Source organism: Aquarana catesbeiana, linkage group LG03, assembly GCF_042186555.1.
Source record: "Aquarana catesbeiana isolate 2022-GZ linkage group LG03, ASM4218655v1, whole genome shotgun sequence".
Taxonomy (NCBI): domain Eukaryota; kingdom Metazoa; phylum Chordata; class Amphibia; order Anura; family Ranidae; genus Aquarana; species Aquarana catesbeiana.
The window spans coordinates 96,466,947-96,489,424 of NC_133326.1; the positions used below are offsets into that span (position 1 = coordinate 96,466,947).

The 22,478-nt window shown below is 39.6% G+C and overlaps 1 protein-coding gene across 9 annotated transcripts in view; it reads left to right on the plus strand.

Moving 5' to 3' along the window:
- TJP1 (tight junction protein 1) overlaps window positions 1-22,478 on the plus strand; it is a 730,896-nt gene that overhangs the window by 269,438 nt on the left and 438,980 nt on the right. For 7 of the 9 annotated variants that reach the window (XM_073618845.1, XM_073618846.1, XM_073618851.1 and 4 more), the window contains exon 3: window positions 10,419-10,472. The exons of the other annotated variants lie outside the window; for them this stretch is intronic. In XM_073618845.1, coding sequence (XP_073474946.1) covers window positions 10,419-10,472 — 54 coding nt within the window. The remainder of the gene's footprint in view (window positions 1-10,418; window positions 10,473-22,478) is intronic. 9 annotated transcript variants of the gene reach the window in all.

A 22,478-nucleotide genomic window follows, 5' to 3' on the forward strand; every position in this document is an offset into this window, starting at 1 on the left:
TAAGATCAGAATCAGGACAGTGGTAGTCTCCAGCATGGGATTGGCGACTTGGCTGTGACAGGTCAACAGCTGTCCTGGCAAGTTTCCTTTAAAAAAAAAAAAATGTAGAAACAAGAGTTAGGTTTTCCTCTCTTTTAAATAAGGCTTATCATAAAAGACAGCTGATACCCAGAGAAGCTTCCAGCTTACTATCTATCTCATTTACCACCAATGGTTTTCATTACAGAGCAAATAATATCTTAGACATATGGCTGAAGGCTAGGGAAATGCAAACATATGCTGTACATAATCTGGATTACAGAGAGCATCACCCAGAGGTTACTTACATTTAGCTGTTTCGTGTAATGTACTGCATATTTAAATTGATGAATAATATTGTCGATCACCATGAATTTAATTAGTATATTTAAGATGATGAGAATATTGCCAATCACCATGATTTTAATATGAGTTTCTAACAACCAAATTAACTATTGTGATTAAAAAGTTGTTTTTTTTTCATATTTTTATGTAGTTGGTTTGTTGTATAATGAATGTTGGCATGTTTTTCTGTCTAAATGCTTATGTGCGTGTCGGTTAATTACTAAATGGGTATCAGAAATTTATTGAAACTGCAAAGAGATTGTCTGCCAGACAGGTGAATTATATGCTTCTTACTTAGCAGTTCTATTGTATCTGTCAAAATAAGTATTTTAGTATGTGCCTGCTTCCAAAGCATCATTTTTAAAGGGCCATTGTGGAGCTTCAAGCCACAGTATGAACTATTAACCAGACAGGTTTACTTATTGATGTTTTCACCCAAAATTCACCTGACTTTCTCCCGTTATTTACACAATTGTTATTGAAAAAAAAAAAGGTAATTTTTGGGGATTTCTGAAACAGTTGGGGGCAGCACAGTGACTAAATGGTTTGCACTTCCACCTAGCAGCACTAAGGTCATTGGTTTGAATCCCAACTACCTGCTTGGAGTCCTCCGTAGATGTCCTCTGGGTACTTCGTTTTCCTCCCGCACTTCAAAGACATCCTGGTAGGTTAATTGGCTCCTGTCTAAATTGGCCCCCCAGTATGTGTATGTATGAATGTAAAGTAGAGACCTTAGATTGCAAGCTCCTTGAAGGCAGGGACTGATGTGAATATTAACAACAATATTCTCATGCGCATTGATGTGGTAGTCCAAATCGGAAGAGAGATCTACTGTCACAGGTGGATGTTAATAAACAGCCTTGCTTCCCCCTAGGACTAGGATTGTCCTCAAAACACTATAGAAAAAAGATAAAAACAGAGGGTGCACTGGCCTAGTGCAGTATCCAACGTAAAATTTATTGAAGGTAAATAAAATGTAACTACTCACAAGTGTAGGTAGTAAAATCGCTCATCAAGCCACTGCAATTGGCTATAATCTCCCAGCTATGTCAAAGCCTCTAGCTCACGGAAGACCCCACCATGGTTCCTGCCGGATGACACGTTTTGAAGGATGTCCTTCTTCATCAGAGCCATTGTAGCATAGAAGACCTTATCAAGGCGACCACGCAGGGCCTGTGATGTAATTATGAGAATATTGCCCAAACCGAAGTGCTACCAAAGGGAGGGAATCTGCACCATTATATCAAAAGGAGGTAAAGATGAAAAACCAAAAAGAGGATATGAACTTTGATGAGGCTGTTTGAATTTAGACTTTTGTAAGGCTGTCAGAAAGTGCAAACATAGGACCCATTCACACCAATGCATTGCAGTAGAGTGTAGGCGAGGCCTAAGTTGGGTACCTTACTTAGAAGTAATGACTCGCAGACCATGTATAATGAACTAGTATCCTTTATATGAGTCTTTGCAGATTTGTTGCATGAACAGATAACTCAGTCTTTTGGCACAGATATATTTATATAGGTACATGCAGAATTGTACAGTTTCTGTATTCACCAAACACATTACCAGAGGACGGCTTCAGCTAGCAGGGGCTTAGGGCTCGTTAACATGTGAGGTTGGGGGTGGTGGTAAAACCCTGTGGTTGCGCTGCACTTTTACTGTCCCCCACCTGCTACCCACCTTACTTGCAGAGGCAGAGGCTGGGGGTGTACAGATGTTTGATGCTTTACTTTACAGCCACAGCAGGTATTATATCACCTGTTGAATGCAGCCTATTCAAGTGAATGGCACTGCACTGCAAGCACCCTACAATTGCATGCAATGCACACAGTTGTGGGACTCTAGTGCTGGGTTGAAGGGGTTAAAGCAGTTGGTGAGGAGGCAATAAACCTCCTCACCACCTGTCAAATTGCTCTTCAGAGAGCAAACCAGAAACAGAGAGCAAAGCAGAGACAGAGAAAGGGACTAAGGACAAAGATTCCTCAGTTCCTTTCTCTGCAGCCTCAGATGGAGAGTGAATGAACAGGATGTGTTCATTGTACAGGGACTTCCTGTGCATTCGCAAACTGAAATATAGTAAACACAGTTTACTATGCTTCAGTTATGAATGAACACAGGAGCAATCGGTGGCGATCATGCACTGTGTTCATTCAGGGAAGGTAAAAGGTCAGTAAATATGACTCCTCCCCCACCTGCTCTCTATCCTGAACCTGATCCTCTTGTGCCCTTCTGCCAACTGCCCTGCTGCAGCTGTCAGAAGGTAGGCGGGAAGATGCCGGCAGTGCTGGAGGTGTAGGGAGTACACAGGGTGTTGTGTGTTTGTGTAAACACACAAATCCCTGTTCTGACAGGGGAGGAGAAACAGATCGTCTGTTCCTACTAAGTAGGAACAACAATCTGGCTCCTCCTCTAGTCAGTCACATCCCCTCACAGTTGGAAACACCCCTAGGGTACACTGATCACCCCCTAGTGTTAACCCCTTCCCTGCCAGTGATATTTACATTTTTATAGCACTGATCACTGTATAAATGTCAATGGTCTCAAAAATGTGTCAAAAGTGTCCGATCTGTCTGCTGCAATGTTGCAGTCCCGCTAAAAATCGCAGATCGTCGCCATTACTGTAATAAAAATGGCATAAAAATGCCATAAATCTATCCCCTATTTTGTAGACCCTATAACTTTTGTGCAAACCAATCAATATACGCTTTTTGCAAATTTTTTTACCAAAAATATGTAGAAGAAAACATATTGGCCTAAACTGATTAAGAAATTAGTTTTTTTACATTTTGTTTGGATATTTTTTATAGCAAAAAGTAAAAAATATTGGTTTTTTTTCAAAATTGTCGCTCTTTTTTTGTTTATAGCGCAAAAACCAAAAACCACAGAGATGAGCAAATATCACCAAAAGATAACTCTATTTGTGGGAAAAAAAGGACGTCAATTTTGTTTGGGTACACCATCGCAGGACCGAGCAATTGTCAATTAAAGCGACGCAGTGCCCTATTGCAAAAAATGGCCTGTTCCTTAAAGGGGCAAATCCTTCCGGGGCTGAAGTGGCTAATGTACGTCATAACACCAGTTTATCAAATTGTTATGCATTTTTTCCATCACTTTATAAATATAAAATGGGTACAAAAACTGTAGCTGCTGACTTTTAATAATAGGATACTCACCTGTCCCAGGATCAAGTGCTGTCCTCACCCAACTGGTTTCTTTATTGGGCTTTGGTCCCCAGCACCGGTTTACTAGCTATGGGCATCTGATTGGTCCCGCAGCTTTCTGGGACCTGTGAAGCCTGCAGGGAAAGGTGGGGGAGGGGGCAAACTTCCACTCAATTCGTCTGGAATTAGGGCAGCGAGTAGCTGTCAAAACCAGGTACCAACTCCCCCCCCCAAAAAAAAATGATGTGCCAAATGTATAGGTCCTAGAATTACGCATGCATCATTAAATGGAAAGTACCTTAGACACAGCTCAAGGGACCCCTGGACACCTCTGGAGGAACCCTAGGGTTCTACAGAACTCTGGTTGAGAATGACTGTTGACCCACGAAAGATTAGCGTGCCGCTCAGGCTCATGTGGTGATTTGGGGAGCGCTGTAAATGATGTAAATGTCCTCTGCTGCAGGAGTGCTGGCGAGGAAATGGAGCCCGTCCCAGCTCCTGTGACCGCTGAAGAGAAGGAATCCCCAGTGCTGCACATCCATGCAAGTAGTGTTTAAGTTAAAAGAGACAAACTCAGCTCGGGTTCCTGCCAGGCCACGCCTTCTATGCATTTTGCTCCACCCCCTGGAGCTTAGTCATGGGGATCAGAATGACTGCTCTAGGCTTCGAAAATGTGGAATAGACACCCTTAAGAGCTGGTTCTGGCTCAGTAGATTGTTTAAAAAAAGGCCTGGATTTTTTCCTAAACGCACATAACATACTGTAACTGGATATTAATATTTATAGGTAAAGTTGATCCAGGGAATATCTGATTGCCTGTTGGGGGATAAAGAAAAAATGTTTTCCCCCATTGGAACAAATTGAATCATGCTTTATTGTTTTTTTTTTTTTTTTGCCTTTCTCTGGATTAACTTTGGGTATAGAATTGTATATACTGAGGTTTTCTATTTGTATGTGTTTTTCTTTCCTATGTTGCACTGGATAGACTGGTAGCTTTTTTCTTTCACTTGAATTTTATTAGAACCGATAAGAAAAATGGACAATTACATAGCACAAAGATACTATTCAAAAACATGAACAAATTCAAAAAGAGTTTCCATCCGCAAATATTGAACATTAAGCATTGATGCAGAAATGAAAGGCAATCGATCCAAGCAACATTGGATTGTTAGATGATCAATTCGCAGAGCCCTGCCTGGAATTGTGATGTGCTTCTTTTCCAAAAAGGGCCCTTCGACTGGGGGCCATGGAACTAGAAAAAACAATATAGTAATCCATAGAACCAGAAAGAGGTAACACTCTTAGTTGTGGGCAAAAAGACAGTTCCAAGGCGGAGAGAGGGTCAAAAGAAAGAGATGTGAGTAAGATAAAAGGAAAGGAAGGAGAAAAAAAGGAAAGAGGGGGGAAAAAAAGAGGGGGGGGGAAGCGGGGACAGGAGGAGGTTAGCTATGGGTATATTAACACGTCGTATTAGATTAAAGTTACAGGAAGTGCAAAGGCGGTTGTGTTGATGGGAAGTAATCTAGCTAGGGCTGGCAAGTACGTAAGAGTTTATCATATGTGTTGGTTAGTATTACCATCAGTTTTTCCTTTACCAGGGTACCATGAACCCGACTTTTCACTTTGTCGAAGTTGAGACTCTGTCTTCCACGCTTTTGTAATCGTCTGTTTTGTGGCCGAGAATATATGGGTCACAAGAGTGTGCTCTCACTTGGTGGCGCCTTCTATTGGTTTGTGTAGCAGCGCCTCCCAAGGGTATTTTTACATAAATGTATGTGTAACACCAAATTGACCATGTTATAGACCCTTATCCACAGTTGTTTGACCTTAGGGCATGTCCACCATATATGCTTCCTGTCTCCTAGGTTTGAGCATCCCCTGAAGCATGTAGAAGGGTGGGTAGGGAGGCATTTAGCAATTCTAGCTAGAGTAAAGTACCACTGGGACAAGACTTTAAAGCAGTTTTCTAAAGTTGTTACATTATGGGAGGAATGGAATAATGCTTCTCAGATTTTATTCCAAGTCTCAGGGGTTTGCGTGGCATCAAAGTCCCTTTCCCAGTTGGAGCAGTAAGATGGGGTACACGAGTAAAGCCCGGAAAATGTTCGATGGCAGATTGTTGTTGGAAATTCTGACCGCGTGTAGGCTCCATCGGACATTTTCCATCGGAATTTCCGTAACCCAAAATTTGAGATCTGGATCTCAAATTTTCTGACAACAAAATCCGTTGTCGTAAATTCTGATCCTGTGTACACAATTCCGACGCACAAAGTTCCACGCATGCTTGGAATCAAGCAGAAGAGCCGCACTGACTATTGAACTTAATTTTTCTCGGCTCGCCGTACGTGTTGTACGTCACCGCGTTCTTGACGTTCAGAATTTCCGGCAAGATTTGTGTGACCGTGTGTATGCAAGACAAGTTTGAGCCAACATCCGTCGGAAAAAATCCATGGATTTTGTTGTCGGAATGTCCGATCGTGTGTATGGGGCATTAGAGTTGTTTAGTATGGAGGAGTATAATAGAGAGATGAGGCCTTGGGTTTCGGGGAATGTCCAACCTTGTGTCTTTTTTTAACCAGATTAAAGCGGAGCTCCAGGCTCCTTCAGAAAAAATAAAAGTTAGCAGTTATAAATAGTGTAGCTGCTGCCTTTTAATATTACGATACTTACCTGTCCACGAATCCAGTGGTGTCTTCACCTGAGCTGATTTTTCAATAAGCTTGCAGGTGCTGCCGCTACCATCCTGGGCACTAGAAACCGACAGTGAAAACGAAGCGTGCTGCACTTTGTGAATGGCCCCAAGGTGGGGGAAGGAGGAGGGGCGCCAAACTTCTGAATGAGTTTGCCGCAACGAAGTCAGCCAGAAGTGGGAGTGGGTACCTGTCAAAACCAGGTACCCGCTCCCCCCCTCCGAAAAGTGCCAAATGTAGCAGCGCTGGGGGGGAGGATGCAAATAAACAGAGCTTCCCTTTTGGGTGGAGCTCCGCTTTAACTATATAACTGTAATCACTAGCAACAAACTAGAAGCTAGGGGTGATTTAGTAATGGCACATAGGCTGTTTACTTGGCAGGGGAAGAGCTTAGTGAATATGGTGAATTTTCACTTGCAAAGAATACCCAATCACGTGCTAAAAAAAAAAAAATGTTTTGCTTGTACATAATTGGATTTTGAAAGTCAACAGCATCACCTCATTCACTAAGCTGTGGGAATAATTCACCAACTTCCCTTTCAAAGTGAACAGTCTATTTGCCTAGTAAATCAACCGCTAGAATTCAGTCTTTAGCCATTTCTAGACTGCTAACCTCCTGATATAGAATTGGTTGCTAGGTTATGGCACATCATTGTCCTTTGTGTCTTGTTATTAGATGTGTCCTTTCGGGTTGATAAGCAGTACTTTTATTGCACAATAGCTTCTTTAATAGCTGGTTAAAGGATGACACAAATAATATACATTTCTTAGTAAAACAGTGTCTTCTTATTTGTACATGGCTTTCACATACACACTGAGGTCATTGTTGTCTATTGGATTCTGTAAAAATAAATTGAAGCATATCCTGTTAAGGATCATTTCAGGGTGAGTTTGCTTTCATTTCAGACAGAAAAAGAGAGAAACATGAATCACCCAATGAACAATCTTTAATGTAAGTCATTATAAGTGATTCATTCATTACAGATCAGCAAAATTAGGACACTTTACGCTGCGGATTCAATCTCAGCAATGGCAGAGCTTCATTTACATGAAACACTGGGCTTCTTATCTATCAGAGGCAGCTTCCAAACTAATAGTGTCTGTAGCTCGAAAAGTGTGTATTTTTCCAATGATTAAATAATATCCCTTTAATCTTTGGCTTTAATGCTGCAGTATTCTACAAGCTATACTACTAGGCAGTATTTTTTATAAGCAATTCCAAGACCTTCTAGGCAGCAGATGAGTCTGTCGTCCATATCATTGGAATAGAAACCTTACAATATAGTTTTCACATAAAATAGGTTATGAATGTATATGTTTTACTGTGCTTGATACTCAGCTTTGATAGGAAAAGCATGGATTAGGAGCATATAAATATGCTTTCATAGAAAAAGTAGGTTCTTTGTCATGGCTGTACTTATTTTAAGTCCAGATTAAACCATTGAAAGATTAAAAGCAGTTCAATATAAAAGTCCGTCATGATTTTCATTAGAAGAAGTACTGCTGCCGAAAATAAACTGTCAAAAATAACAAAGAGTATCAAATGGGTAAATCAAATTGTGTTTCCTTTTTTTTTTTTTTTTTTTTATGGGAAATCAAAAAAGAATATATTGGTTGTTGAGGTCACCGATTTAAGGCATTAAACTTTAATGTAAGATGTGTGACCCTTTAAACTTTTAGGTGAAATATTGTTATTCAAGCTATAATTTCACAAGGAACCAGTGACATCACTGAGTAACAAAGAACATGGGGTTAATGTGATAAAAAGCAGTGATGTGCCTGGAAAGAAATGCAATTTAGCTTTTATCAATAGCCTTGAGTATCAAATAAAATGAAAGATGAAATTCATTTTTTATGGGTTGTTGTTGTTTCACCCTGTGTTAAACCCTTGTTAAAGCGGAGCTCTAGTCATACAGTATATATCATTATTTTAAGTACCCCCGTGTTAGTCGCAGCTTATGCAATGCAAATTGGCATAAGCTACATATGCAATTGTTTGTGTCCCTTGTAAATGCAATGTGGCTCACTGTCTCCTCTCAATTCTGTAAGAATCCATCATCAGTGTGGGCATCTGAAGCCCAGTTGGACTTTCTTCCGGGATATGGTGCAGCTGGCAACCCAGCATGCACCTCCCGATCTTGCGCCTGTGCAGTGTGAAGAAAGCGAGGCGCACTCAGCACGGTGCGGAGGATGCCCGTTGACTGCTTGGATGGATGCCACATATATTCCAGGAGCTAACAGGTGGGAGGATATGACGTATCTGGAAGTGCAGCGCTTAATGAAGCCTAAAGGTATTTAAACATTGGAAAAAAAATGAATTCCCAAAATTTTATGGCATAGTGGTAAGCAGTGCCTGGGGCCAAAGTGTTTAAAATAGGTTGGAACTCCTCTTTAAAGGGGTTGTAAACCCTTGTGTTTTTTCACCTTAATGCATCCCATGTATTAAGGTGAAAAAACACCTGGCAGTCACCGGCCCCCCCAGCCCCCTCATTTTACTTACCTGAGCCCCTTCGTCTCCTCGGCGGGGACGTGCTATCCCTCTCTGCACGGGGTCCCAGCTCTTGATTGGATAGATTGATAGCAGCGCAGCCATTGGCTCCCGCTGCTGTCAATCAAATCCAGTGACACGGGCGCTGGGGGGCGGGACCGAGTCCGGCATGCGTGTCTGTAGATGCAAATGCTGGACTCGGAAGGTAACCCCCTCGGGAAAACGCTTCTCCTAGGGGGTTATCTGATGCGGGGAGGAGCCGCCGGGGGACCCCAGAAGAGGATGTTCGGGGCCACTCTGTGCAAAATGAGCTGCACAGTGGAGGTAAGTCTGATATGTTTGTTATTTAAAAAAATAAAAAACTATCCTTTACAATCACTTTAAGGTGTTTGAATAGCCAAAACAATTTTTTATACACACTTTAAAAGCTAGTGTACCTAGGAACCAGAATGTGCCTTTTGCCTATAACTAGTTTGTTGTAAATTGATAAGGTGATTATCATACAAAATGGCTATTTTGTATTTATGTATAGGTGACAGGTGACTTTTTTTGCAATCTGTCTCCAAATAAACCTTCCAACTCACTGAATGGGCCATTATTGGGTCAAGTGCTGATATATTTATTGAGCTCCTTTCCTGGAACTGACAGAAAAAATACTCCCATACTTGCCTACTAAATGAGTAATAAGGCTAGGCTCACATTGTTGCACTGCAGTAATGCATGTACGTTGATATATGTTCCTCCATGAGCTAAGTTGCAACGCGTTAAGGCAGCAAACGTATTTCAGTGGGCTCCCTACCACACCAAATTGTACAAAAAAGTGTCATCTACTATTTTTTGCAATTCAGCACACCACAACCCATGGAAATATAGTACTGTTTGTTGTGGTGCACTGCAATAGAAAAGTGAGTTTGGGTTCCATTAAAGTGTAATTCCAGATGAAACCTAACTAGCCTTAAAATGGTCTCATCCCCCTCCTAGCTATGCTGACTAACTTGTGTAAAAAAGATGTACAGTATATACTTTCCTTATTTCAGCCCGCTCCAGTCTGGTTACATGAGCCATCTTCCCTGTGTCAGCCTGTGGTGGCTGCAGGGGGCAAGAGGGAGCACCAACAACGGATGGGCCATGGGAGCCTATAGGTGATGTCACCACTCCAGGCTTTACCAGCAGTTGAGCATTCTCTCCATTCCCCTGCAGCCCCCACTGGCTGACACAGGGGAGATCATGTGACCAGACCGGAGCAAGCAGAAAATAGGTAAGTATATATATCTTTGTTACAGAGGTTAGTTAGCATAGGTGTTAGGAGGGGGAGGGGAAAGTTTTAAGGCTAGTTAGGTTTAAGCTGGAATTCCACTTTAAGAATGAATGGCCCCGCAGCCCACCAACGCACATAACACAAAGTTTTGTGCATTACCGCAGTGCAAAAGTGTGAACAGATTGGAGGCAGGCAGTTAAATGTCTGAGTCTCCCGTTGCCACCTCCTACCTCTGGGGTATGCAATGAGCACCAGAGGGTTTCTCCAACTTTCATTATTTCATCCTGCAATGCAGTAGTGCTTTTCCATTGTCTTGTTGTTTTATTAGAATTTTGTGTATTCATTGCACTGCCTGAATACTGCTTTGTCCTGTTTCTCCCTCAGTAATTAATTCTGATGTTCTCTTTGCCTCTCTATTTCTTCACTGACTGTTTGTTTCTAATGCATTTTCTGACAAGGATATGCTGCATTGTGAATCCGCAGACATGATGGGAGACTTCCAAGCTCAGCAGGTGCGTAAGTACATAACATTTGTCAACAGATGCAGTTTTTGGGGACAAGTGACTCTGTTGTTTCAATTCGGCTGGCTCTATATACTGATTTAAAATTGTGTTCCTTATTTGATGGTGGATCTCTGGGAATTAAAGAAGGCTGTTTAGCGTAGCTGTACAGTTATAAATGAATTACTCAAGTGTGGTGTATATATATATATATATATATATTTTTTTTTTTAAATATCTTAACCACGTATTTTAGTTAATATTTTACTAATATTTATTTTAGTTAACCAAATATTTAATTTGGCATATCATAACTGTATGGGACAAAAAACAAAACAATAAAATCACTATCAAGAGCATGTCACTGGTATAGAAGATGATCATATTTTGAATTTCTAGTCTTTATTATTTTTCGTTTGTTACCTATTCTTTATTTTAAAAAAACATGCTTCTTTAATGTGTTACTAGATAAATAAACTAAAAACTGTGTATTACATGATATTATTACATGTCTCACTTTATACAATCCCATGTAAAAATTGCTGTGTTATTGTACAATTTACCACGGCATGAAGGGGTTCATTTAAGTACCATGGTAACAAAGAAAAACAATGTTCCAGTTGTTGGAGATCTTACCATATGTTCTACATTTGGTGACATAGTAATTTTTCCCTAATAACAGGTTATTAGTGCAAAAACATGACAAAACAGTCTTAACTGACCGTCAATATTTTGCGTGTGCATCTAGGTGCAAGGCAGGATTCCATGCTATTTTTGCCTTTTGTATTTAGTGGGTTTCACTATGCAATAGCCGAGCCCTCTTCCCATATAGCCCTTGTTAATGACAGTTAAATCTGCTAGCACTTAGCAAACGTGTCTCCTCACGGATGTGTTCACTAAGTTCCCTCTGGGTTTTGAAACAACTTTTAGAGCCGACAATCTTCAGATTCAGATTTTAAAGACTTATAAAATAACACTTTAAGTGTAAGCTAAGTTAGAACCAAAGGTAAACATGAAATTGTCAATTTAGTCCGCATATACGATCATTGTAGAAAAAAGAAACAAATTTTATTGCTTACACTGTGTTGCAGCTAATTAACTTTGATTAGATGACTTAATTAGATTTTCATTATTTCTTGCATCCCCAATTGCATTTTAAATATGTCTGACAATGAGATTGCCTACATTGACTGCTGAAAGGAGAAAGAAGGCAGAGAGAAGCAGAGAGAAAAATCCAATTGGCAGCTCCTAAAGATATTGGGGGAATTCAATAATGCTGCTGTACAACTTTTCTGGCGTTAATCCCTCTTGTTAATGTATTGCGTAAAATTCATGAAGCATCTGCGACACTTTTGTTTCTGACGACTTGTGCAAATTCAGTTAATTCTAAAATGTCCAAAATATACGTAAACAAACGTAAACACATAAATAATGAGCCCTTGTGATGGTTAACATTTAAAAAAAACTGTTCTCAAATTTCCATGCACAAAATACCAACATCAGAAGTCCAAACAGAAAAGTCAAAAATACGGTGTGAAAAGTGAAACTCAATCCCAAATCATAAGTTGCGTGAAGACCACCACCAGAAATCCAAAAGGGTATGCACTCACCCCATGTATGGACCCTCATAACAGGGGCCAGTGAAGTTTTTAACTGCACTAAAAGATCTCAAATGGCCGCTGCAGGCAGCAATCCCATGGATGTACAAAACACTCCCGAATAGGAGTTCTCAACATCTCTAACCAATAGCCCAGCTTAAAAATAGAAGAATGTCATAGCATTTAAACGCTATTAATAAAAAAAACTGTGTGCACTCACATTTAAAAATGGTAGCAAGCAGATAAAATGAATGAAAGTACCAAGCTGCCATTTGGACTCACATCTAAGCATAAATGTGTAGTCAAGCCAAGCTGTTCCTAGATCTGTAAGAGCCAGCATACAGTGCATACAGTTTTTTAATAATAAAAAGTGTTTAAACAGTGAACTCTATGAAGTTCTTCTTCTTTTGAGCTGGCCTATTGGTTGGAGGCCGTGTTTGATGTTGAGAACACAGATAATTAGGGCCCATCCATGAGGTGAGCGCATACCCCTTTGGGTTTCTGGTGGTGTTCTTCAGGCAACTTATGATTTTGGATTGAGATTCACTTTTCACACTGGGTTTTGGACTTTTAACTTTTGACATGCACTGTGAGCTATCAAATTCCCTATGAAGCGACATATATGAATCACATTTTTTACCATGACAATAGTAATGGTATAGATAGTAATGTAATAGAAGTGAACCATGGTAAAGGAATGTGTGTGACTGTACTGCAAACAGGGCAAAAAAAGTAGGCACAGGCAGCTTATTTATATTGTTTAATCTTTGGACACTTTTCCACTCTGGAAGCACTTTGTAGATCAGTTTGTTGTACATTTAATTGTAAATTCTGCCAAGTTTAAATCCCCAGTTTAAAGGAGATTTACAGTTTTTAAATCTTTCTGTAAAAGCATCTGACAGCTTCACACAAGACCAGTGTCAGTTGTCTAAATTGCTGTTGGCATAAAATATTACTGATGAATGAATTTAAAGCCACGCTGCAATAGTGATAATCGGGTTGAACAAAGGTTAAGCATTGTTATTGGCATAGTATGAGCAACCTAAGTTTGATAATAGACAGATTTTTGTATGGTGAGAGACCTGCCTGTTTTCTTTTGGTTTATATAGGGAGTGCTTGGCCTTTTAAATTGAGTGAATGACTACTGACCTAGGTAGATAGTTTTTCCCTTCATTTCTATTGGTCGGCAACTGCACATGAGCATTACAGCTTGCTGGCTCCATTTCCTGAAAAAATACTGCCCAGCACTGCACAACCTGAAAGAAGTGATGCTTTACTTTTAAATTACACATACACTTAATTTTATGTACAGTGCAAAGAAACAGGGTAATTTAATTTTCTGCCTGCACACTTCTTTTACCCCAGTTGCTCCAATCACGGCCCCAGTAAAGTGACATACATTCCGAGTATGATGGTCCCTCTCCATCCTCCTACATGCAATAGCATGAGAGTTCAATCCCCAAGCCAGAGTGCTGTCCTATGGGGTCAAGAAAAAGTACTAAGCCCTATGTAAGATTCAAGTAGGCTAAATTGGAATACAAAAGTTATCCCCGCACTAGTTTAGATCTCACCAGGTATGAAGCTGATCTTACTCTCCAGAGATGAGAGGTTCCAGGTGCTGGCTCATGCTAGTAGAGACTATATGCAAACGAGAAGATCCGGACAGCCGCACTCCAGAAAGTAATAATCCAAATTTCTTTATTTTAAAATCAGGAACACATCAGATACAGGACATAATGGACAGAGTGTACAAATCATAGGCTAACGCGTTTCACACTTATCCAAGTGCTTACTCATATGATCCTATGATCTGTACACTCCTATGATCTGTACACTCTGTCCATGATGTCCTGTATCTGATGTGTTCCTGATTTTAAAATAAAGAAATTTGGATTATTACTTTCTGGAGTGCGGCTGTCTGGATCTTCTCGTTTGCATATAGGCTAAATTGGAGTTTACACATGAAATTTTCTCTTTGCTCTTGCTAACCCAACAGCTTGTGGAGAGGCACTTAATAAAACTGTTGTTTTACCCTGCATTGTCTAAGTTCAGGTTCACTTAAAACCTTCCTCTCAAACTCTGCAATACAAAACAAAAAGAAGGCCCACACATACAGGTGAAAGCTTGTTCCCTTTTCATTGGAATCAAATTGGAAAACCTCTGCATAGTAGGATGTTCATGTTATTGGTGTTTGGCCAAATCTGTTGAACAAAATGCTTATATCTGTTGCATATCTTACATTTAACAAGCATCCAGAGAAACATGGGATTCCCAAATAAAGGCCTGTGTTTACAGGTTTTGGCACTGCTTCTGAGATCATTCAGAACTCATTGGCAGTGCATTAGACCTGCAGTTGACCTCCCTCTGACCTGTATTTAATGAGTTTTGCATTTCCATAGACTTGTATGATAATGCAAAACCTACTTGAAGCAAGCAAAAAACTGCCAGCACAGGCCCTATTGGTATTTTTTTTAAAAGAAGACATGCTTGCTGCCTTATGGAGAAAATTTAGCCTAGTCATTGAACTAATCTTCAGCGTCCTGACAGCTAAAAATAAAGAATGGAGCTAGACACCAGCAAAAAACTTTTTTGAAGTGTAGATTATTTCAGTCCAGTGATTTTGGCTTGTGTTGGTGCATTCCTCTTGTGTTGTTGAATAGTTTAATCTCTCCCATAAAAGCCACAATAAATAGATGGAAAGAACTTTTTCTCATGTTTATCTTCAATGTTGGAATGTTAATTAGCATTTACTTTGTTGTCACCTTTCTGGCAAAGCTGTCACACAGTTAATACTTGTGCAATAAATGTAATTACTGGCAGCCTGTGATTAAACATGGCCTTCCGAGGTGTCAGAGAAATCAGCCCAGAGAGCCTAGGCTTACTTGCTTTAATAGCGTGTCTTGCCAAGTGAGAAAATGTTAAAATAAACCATAAACAGGTGGAGGGCAGATGTGAGGCTGTTTCCAGACATAATAAAAGAAATGGCATAATTTTAAGCTAATTGTGAGGAAATTGAGACAAGAAAAATCTTCTCACTTTAAAGTGGGAATCTGAAGAAGTGTGGGAGCAGCTCACTATCTCAAAGTATTTTCCATTTGGGATTCTTTATGGTAGAATGATACCAGATAATAAGACCTACAAAATGTAGTAGTTTAATGTGCAGGCATTACTAACAACTTTTTCTCTAAACATGAAGACTGAACCAACAGAAGTCCACATTCTGTGGGTACAGCAACAAATCGAGTGGCATAAGAAACCCAAGCAGCGTTAGACATGAAACTATACTTATTTTAACATTTTGAAAAGTAAAGGTACTGCTGGATAGGAGGTACCGTAGGCTTCCTGTAATTACTTTTATTAGCCATAAATGTCTCTCAAATGTTCCTCTGTGGTTTAGTTTCACATTTTTACTGGGATCTGACTTTTCCTGACTTGATGGCTCCACCAACTGTAATCTAGAGATGAGTTTGATATGCTTGGAGTTCAAGTTCAAGAAATGATTCTTTGGACAAATGTGAACCTAATCTCTATTGCCATTCCCTGTTAAAAGAAAAAAAAGAAGGCCCTAAAGCAGAACTAAAACCTCTTATCATATTTAGCCAAGGAAGCTGCCATCTTAGCCTCTGTTTGATCTTCAACTGCCATGGTGCTGCACATGTGATCAGTGTTTACTGCAGCCATTTGATGGTTTGACAGTTTGGTTGAGAGCACAAGCAAATTTGATAGTTATATTGCCAGCACATGCCAGTTTTTGAAACTGTTAGATGGATTTAGCTAAAGCAGAATTAAACCCATTGATTTAACAGTTTAAAAAAAAAGTTAAGTTTAAGGCATGCTGGGAATGCTAACTGTCACATTTGCTTGTGCTGTCAACCACATTGTCAAACAATCAAATGGCTGGAGTCATAACTATTCCCATGTGCAGAAACATGGCAGTTATAGATCAAACAGAGACTAAAATTGTAGCTTCCTTGGCTGAAAAGGTAGTATGGTTCAGTTCCACTTTAATGGCCACTGAGGTAGTAAGTCTGGCCCAAGTATTAAAAATAAAGATAAAAAAAGGAGGAAACTTCATTAGAGAGCAAAGAAGATTATTCTAATGAAAGTAGAAGCAGGTACCTTGTGGTGTTTTCTCTTAGATTTTTACTATATAAAAGTTCAAAATAGGACACAGGTTCATGTTTATTTTATGTTTAATGCTGTGAGCATCTCACCCACCATCTGTTGAGGTGCATCACAGTACATTCATCTTTCCAGGGTTTTCAGTGCTGCTCCTTGCAGTATGAGCCCTCCTGGCCCTCGGATAAATATATCAGGGGAGCTTTACTAAAACTGGATAACTCAGAATCTGGTGCAGCTGTGCATGGTAGCCAATCACCTTCTAACTCCAGCTTCTTCAAGTAAGCTTTGACAATAAAACCTGGAAGCTGATTGCTATTTATGAAGAGCTGTGTCAGACTTTGCACTCTTCAGTTTTAGTAAATCTTCCCCATTATTCTTATGCAGTGGCGAAACAGAAATCATCGCAGCCCCCGTGGCTGAGATGGGGTTTGGGGTGGAAGGAGGCCCCAATAGGGGGCTGTGGAGCCAATTTAAAGATAGAAAATCTTTGTGCATGCGAAGATAACACATATCCATCACTAAATTATTAAGGATTGCCAAGGTTACTGTCACCACTGACCCTTAACCCCCTGTTCACATTTCCAGTAAAGAAGAGCTGATATGAGACCTACATACTGGAGGAAACTTCAAAATAACAGTTGCTAGCCACATATTCCCTTTGCAGGCTATGTAGTAAGGATAATTTGTTGAGCTGTCCTAATATTAATTTATGACAGGTACTTATATTCCTAAAGTTGTCGCTCTTCTTCATTATTCATACTTTCATAGTTTCAATGTCTGCAACAAAATATATGTTTCCTAAATACACAAAAACTGCAAAGGCACTATTCTTTAATTCTTTACTGTGAAGTAAACTTTTTACAAATATACATAGACCTACTTTGCATATGAATATGCATTGAATCAACTGGACAGAAATAAAAATTAAAATTCATGATACGTAGGGGTCAATTTACTAAAGGCATATAGGCTGTTCACTTTACAAGGGAAGTTGCATTTTTCATGGGAATTTGCCTTGGAGCTTAGTAATTGTGGTGAAGTTTCACTTTGCAAAGAATACCCAATCATGTGCAAGGTAAAAAAAATGGAATCCCAATGAGGTGGAGGGTTTTTGTATTTACCTGCATTATCACAGATCTGTGATTTCTAAAGTTGGACTTTAATATGACATTATAAGCAATTTTGTTTAGCTCACCACCTTTGTGTATATAAAAAATGGAATCCCAACTGTTAGAAGTGAACAGACAAATACTGCTCCAGGTGAGGTACACCCAAATAACCCCTGCTGTGGACGAATGGGTGCGGGTCCAGTCCATGACCTGAGCAATCCAGATGAGTACAATTAGAGATTGACCACACTCCAGTCTTCAGAGAAATGCAAGCTTTATTGATTAGAATCCAGATATCACAGACATCATAGCACCAAAATACAGAATAGCAGCATAATGGTTAACGCATTTCACGCAGAATGCACTCAGTTATCGTGCTGCTATTCTATATTTTGGATCTGTGATGTCTGTATTATCTAGATTTTGATCAAGAAACCTCACATTTCTCTGAAGATTGGAGTGCGGTTAACCTCTTCTAGTACTCATCAAGGTAAAAAAAAATGCATTTCTGCTTGTAGATGATTGGATGAAGGGAGTCACCACCTCATTCACCAAGCCCTGGAGCAAATGCAAAATGCAACTTCCCTTGCAAAGTAAATAGTCTATTTGCCTTTAGCAAATCAACCCCAGAGAAATAAAAAATAAATAACTAAAAATGGATGTATGGAATGATTAACTGCAGAAAGCAATAAACGAGTAAATATGTACTTGGGATGACATGCATATACATTGCAGCGCATTGTGGCCGAGCCTCTACACATGCTGTATAAGAGCCAGCAAACAGTGATAGGGAACTTAGTACTGTTTAGTATCTAGAGAGGACTGGCAGATACGTATTTTACACACAGCAATCTGATTGAACCCACACATACACACATGTGTTTTTAAATGAAGTTACATGTATTTATATTGATTTCTAGCAAAATACATCTGCATTAAAACAGAGAAGTGTGAATGGGCCCTCATGCAATTCTAGCTCCACCATGGTCTTCAAGGATATATGACCTAATGCATTTACTGAACGTCCACAAGGGATCACATTAACCAGTAATATTATTTCACCTCTGATTCAGTGAAGGGATATAGAAAACATTTACCATTAATGCATCTCATTTTCAGAGTTGAGAATTGTTTCTTAATATAGGACTGGAGAAAACTAAAATTAATTTTTTTCTATATCTGAGAACCAGATTCTTCCTTTCATTTTACAAGTTTCAGGAAATGACTATCGACATTTGATTGGTTTCTATAAACAACAAAGACACTTTCCCCATCTATATTAGCTGTATAATTACAGAGGCCCATAAGACTTTATGACTTGTATATACTAAAGTTCTCCAGAAATACAATGTTCCTTACACAGTCCTGTAGTAATACTTTCAGTTTTTCTTCGGAACAGTAACATTCCCATGACCTTGGAATAGAGGGCCTTCTAAGTTGGAAACATCATCAGATTATTTATACCATACCAGACACATTTTTCTATAACAGTATTAGAGAAGCACTGAAAACAATTTCAAATTCCTCCGGGGGACAGTTTTGTTAACTGACCTTGATGAATTTAAATGATAGAATTAAAACTTTAGAACATTTGTATCCCAGGCTTATTTAAATTTTTTATCAGTGCAATCATAGCAAATGTTTGGAATGATAGTGGCTTAAATAGTCTGTATTTTATTAAACTGCATTTATATTCCTGTTTTTTTATCTCATCAGATTAGTTCCATTCTTTATTTTATTATGAGATTTTATGCTTAGGATTTTGCTTAATCACATCTGCATTAAAATTGGTGTTGGAGTTGTCTGTTTAGGTGAGAAGAATGTTAGTATTCATAAATCCCTACATTTCTTGTTGTCTTTCTATGTAAATGATATAGTCCTTTGCTGATATAATTCATTAGGTCAAATTTTCTGAAACTGGAGAAAAGAAAAGAAAACTAAAAGTAGACCAATTCCACTAATTCACATTATTACCGCATTTGTGGAGTGGGGTCCTGGCTATGACTTAGTCCAGCCATACACGGTCCGAATCGAACCATTAATGGGCAGGCTGAATGTACCAAGTTGATCAATTGATCGACTTGGGTACAACCAGTCTGCCGGATCCTCTTTATGATTATCACTAGCGGCTGCTATAGCCACTAGCAATAATCACTGTCTTCTCCCAGCGGGGACAGCGGGGACAGCGGGGACAGCAATGGCCATTGTTGCAGGAAAGAAATTCGCACCATGTATGACCTGCCTTATAGGTAAAAAGGGTAATGAGGCAAAGACCAGTTGGATTATGGTGGACCCTTTCACAAGAGCAATGTACATTTTTTACTGGCAGCAGAAAGGAAAAGTGCAAAATCTGGTGCAGCTGTGCATGGGAGCCAATCAGCATCTAACTTCTACTTGTCCAATCAGACCCCTTTCACACGGGCTGTCTAATCAGGTACGCCTGTCAGTTTTTTAGGCGGACCTGATCGGACCCTCAAATCTCCCCTATGGAGCGGCGGATGTCAGCAGACTATCCGATTCGATCCTGTCCACAAAATCCAGATGGATGGTGGTCCTATTTTCCATCCGTTTGGCAGATCGGATCGGATATGATCGGATGAAAACAGACAGACGGTCCATTTTCATCTGATTTCCCCATAGAGGAGAGCTGTACTTGGGTCCATCTCTGCTCTGCACAGTGAGCTGAGACAGACCTGTCACCCGCCTGCTCAGCGGGGATCAGCAGAGCGATCCCCCACTGAGCAAGAGGAATTCTTATAAAGTTGACACCTGTGTGAAAGGGGCCTTGGGCTTTGACAAAAAAAAAATGGAAGCTAATTGATTTCTATGCAGAGCTGCACCAGATTTTGCACTCTCCAGTTTTAGTAAATCAACCACAGTGGGCGCATTGAGTAACAAAGAGATTGAAATATGTAAGCTGGTCATAAAGTTTAGTATTTTTTTTTTCGGTCAGTGGGCTGTACACAAAAAAAAAAAGGATAACAAAGGATTCCTCCATACACAAAAACAAGGTGAATGGAGCACTTCCCTCCGCTGAGACATTGTATTCTGACAGCAGGACTCTTCACTGTCAGAATACAGTGATCAACGGCTGAAGCTGCTGATCAACAAAAGTCTTCCAACGACTGACTTTTGTCGAAAGGGGATGGCCACACATTGTACAAAGGTTCAACTGGACCCTGCTAAACTGGCTGAATTATGATCCGTCTATGGCCAGCTTTACCTCTCCTGGAGAAAATGTTGCTCCAGTGCTGGTTAAAAGCTGATCGTAAGATAAAAATAAGAATTTGATACCCTAAATGTTTTTTTGTTTGTTCCCACTCCTTGCTCTACATCATTTTGACTGAGAGCAATTTTTTTTTTTTACATTAAACTATACAGGTACGTACAAGGAGACACTAACACACCAAGTTATTCAATTTCTAATATGTATGTATATATGGCAGAAACATAAAGAAACCATAAAAAGTTATTTATTTCATAGGACTATTTTAGATAAAACATTGCTTACTACTTTTGAGACATTGGCATACTATGCTTACTTATATATGTTGCAGATAACAAATTACATTGGGCCATATAGTATGTGGTCCCAAATATGACTAGTGAAGATGCCATTCTAATTACTGCATTATTACTGAACATGGATCAAATTGCAATAAAAAATTAACGGTGCTTGACCTGTCTATTCACTCATTTCCAAGCATAATGAACAGGCATGATTTAGCTATTAGAACTGGAAGCAGAGTGGTTATATGTCTATTATTTTGGGGGTTTGATGCCACATTGTAATGATACTGAGGTGTGACTGGAACACTATTGGTGTGGATATTTTTATTCAAATTCCATATTGTAATCTGGAAATTGGTTTTGTCCTGCAGAGGGCAGCAACACAATTTAAATGTCATCTGTTTGGAGGCATTAACAAGGACAAGCACAATGCATAGTTCTCATTTTTAAAAGGGTTCTGCAGCTATACATTACATATCTTTAAATAAGGAACGTTCAGCTTCTCGCTGATTTAGGACCATGTTGTTGAGCTGTATGGTGAAGGACTAGATGACATCAATATACTATAAGCATAAGTACTCCAAGTAACTAGCATCCTTGCCAGGAAACAGGTCTTCTTGACCAACACACTTTGCAAAATTAAATACTGGTACTTTCACGGGTGTAGGCACATTTTCAGTCATATAATAACCTATTTTTGGAGAGACTGGAAGAAGGCACAATGAAAGAATGAAAATAGGTAATATAAGAAATCATATCTTAGTGCCTTGGCCTAAGGTTTCTTACCAAATGACTTTAGACAAAAAAATAATAGAAACCTGCATATTAAATGTTATTGCAACAGTATCCACCTACAAATAAACCAGTCTTTTTTAACATTGTTGATAGTGCTGTTAACCCTAATGCCCTCTACACACGATAGGATTTTCCGATGGAAAATGTGTGATAGGACCTTGTTGTCGGAAATTCCGACCGTGTGTGGGCTCCATCACACATTTTCCATAGGAATTTCCAACACACAAAGTTTGACAGCTTGCTATAAAATTTTCCGACAACAAAATCCGTTGTCGGAAATTCCGATCGTGTGTACACAAATCAGACCGACAAAGTGCCACGCATGCTCAGAATAAATGAAGAAACTAAAGCTATTGGCTACTGCCCCGTTTATAGTCCCGACGTACATGTTTTACGTCACCGCGTTCAGAACGATCGGATTTTCCAACAACTTTGTGCGACCGTGTGTATGCAAGACAAGTTTGAGCCAACATCCGTTGGAGAAAATCCATGGGATTTTGTTGTCGGAATGTCCGATCAATGTCCGACCATGTGTACAGGGCATATGTGATCATTCATCATACCTGATCATATGATTATAGTTAATTTAAAAAAGAACCTATCAATTACATGATCCTAAGTCCTATCTTATGATGATGTATCACAAAAGTAATACACTTTAAAAATGTTTTTCTCCTCTTAAATTGACAGCTGAGCTGTCCTTTAAAAAAATACTCACCCACCCAGCGAATCCAACGCTGTCTGGTGTAAGCCTCCATCTTCTCTTCCGACATCCTGAGAAGGTTGTCTGTCTTTTATGGGTTCTTTGAGTCAACCCCCTGTGCATTTGCAGTGTGGTGAAGATTGCCTGCTGACACATGCACAGTGCGGCAAAAATGGACGCC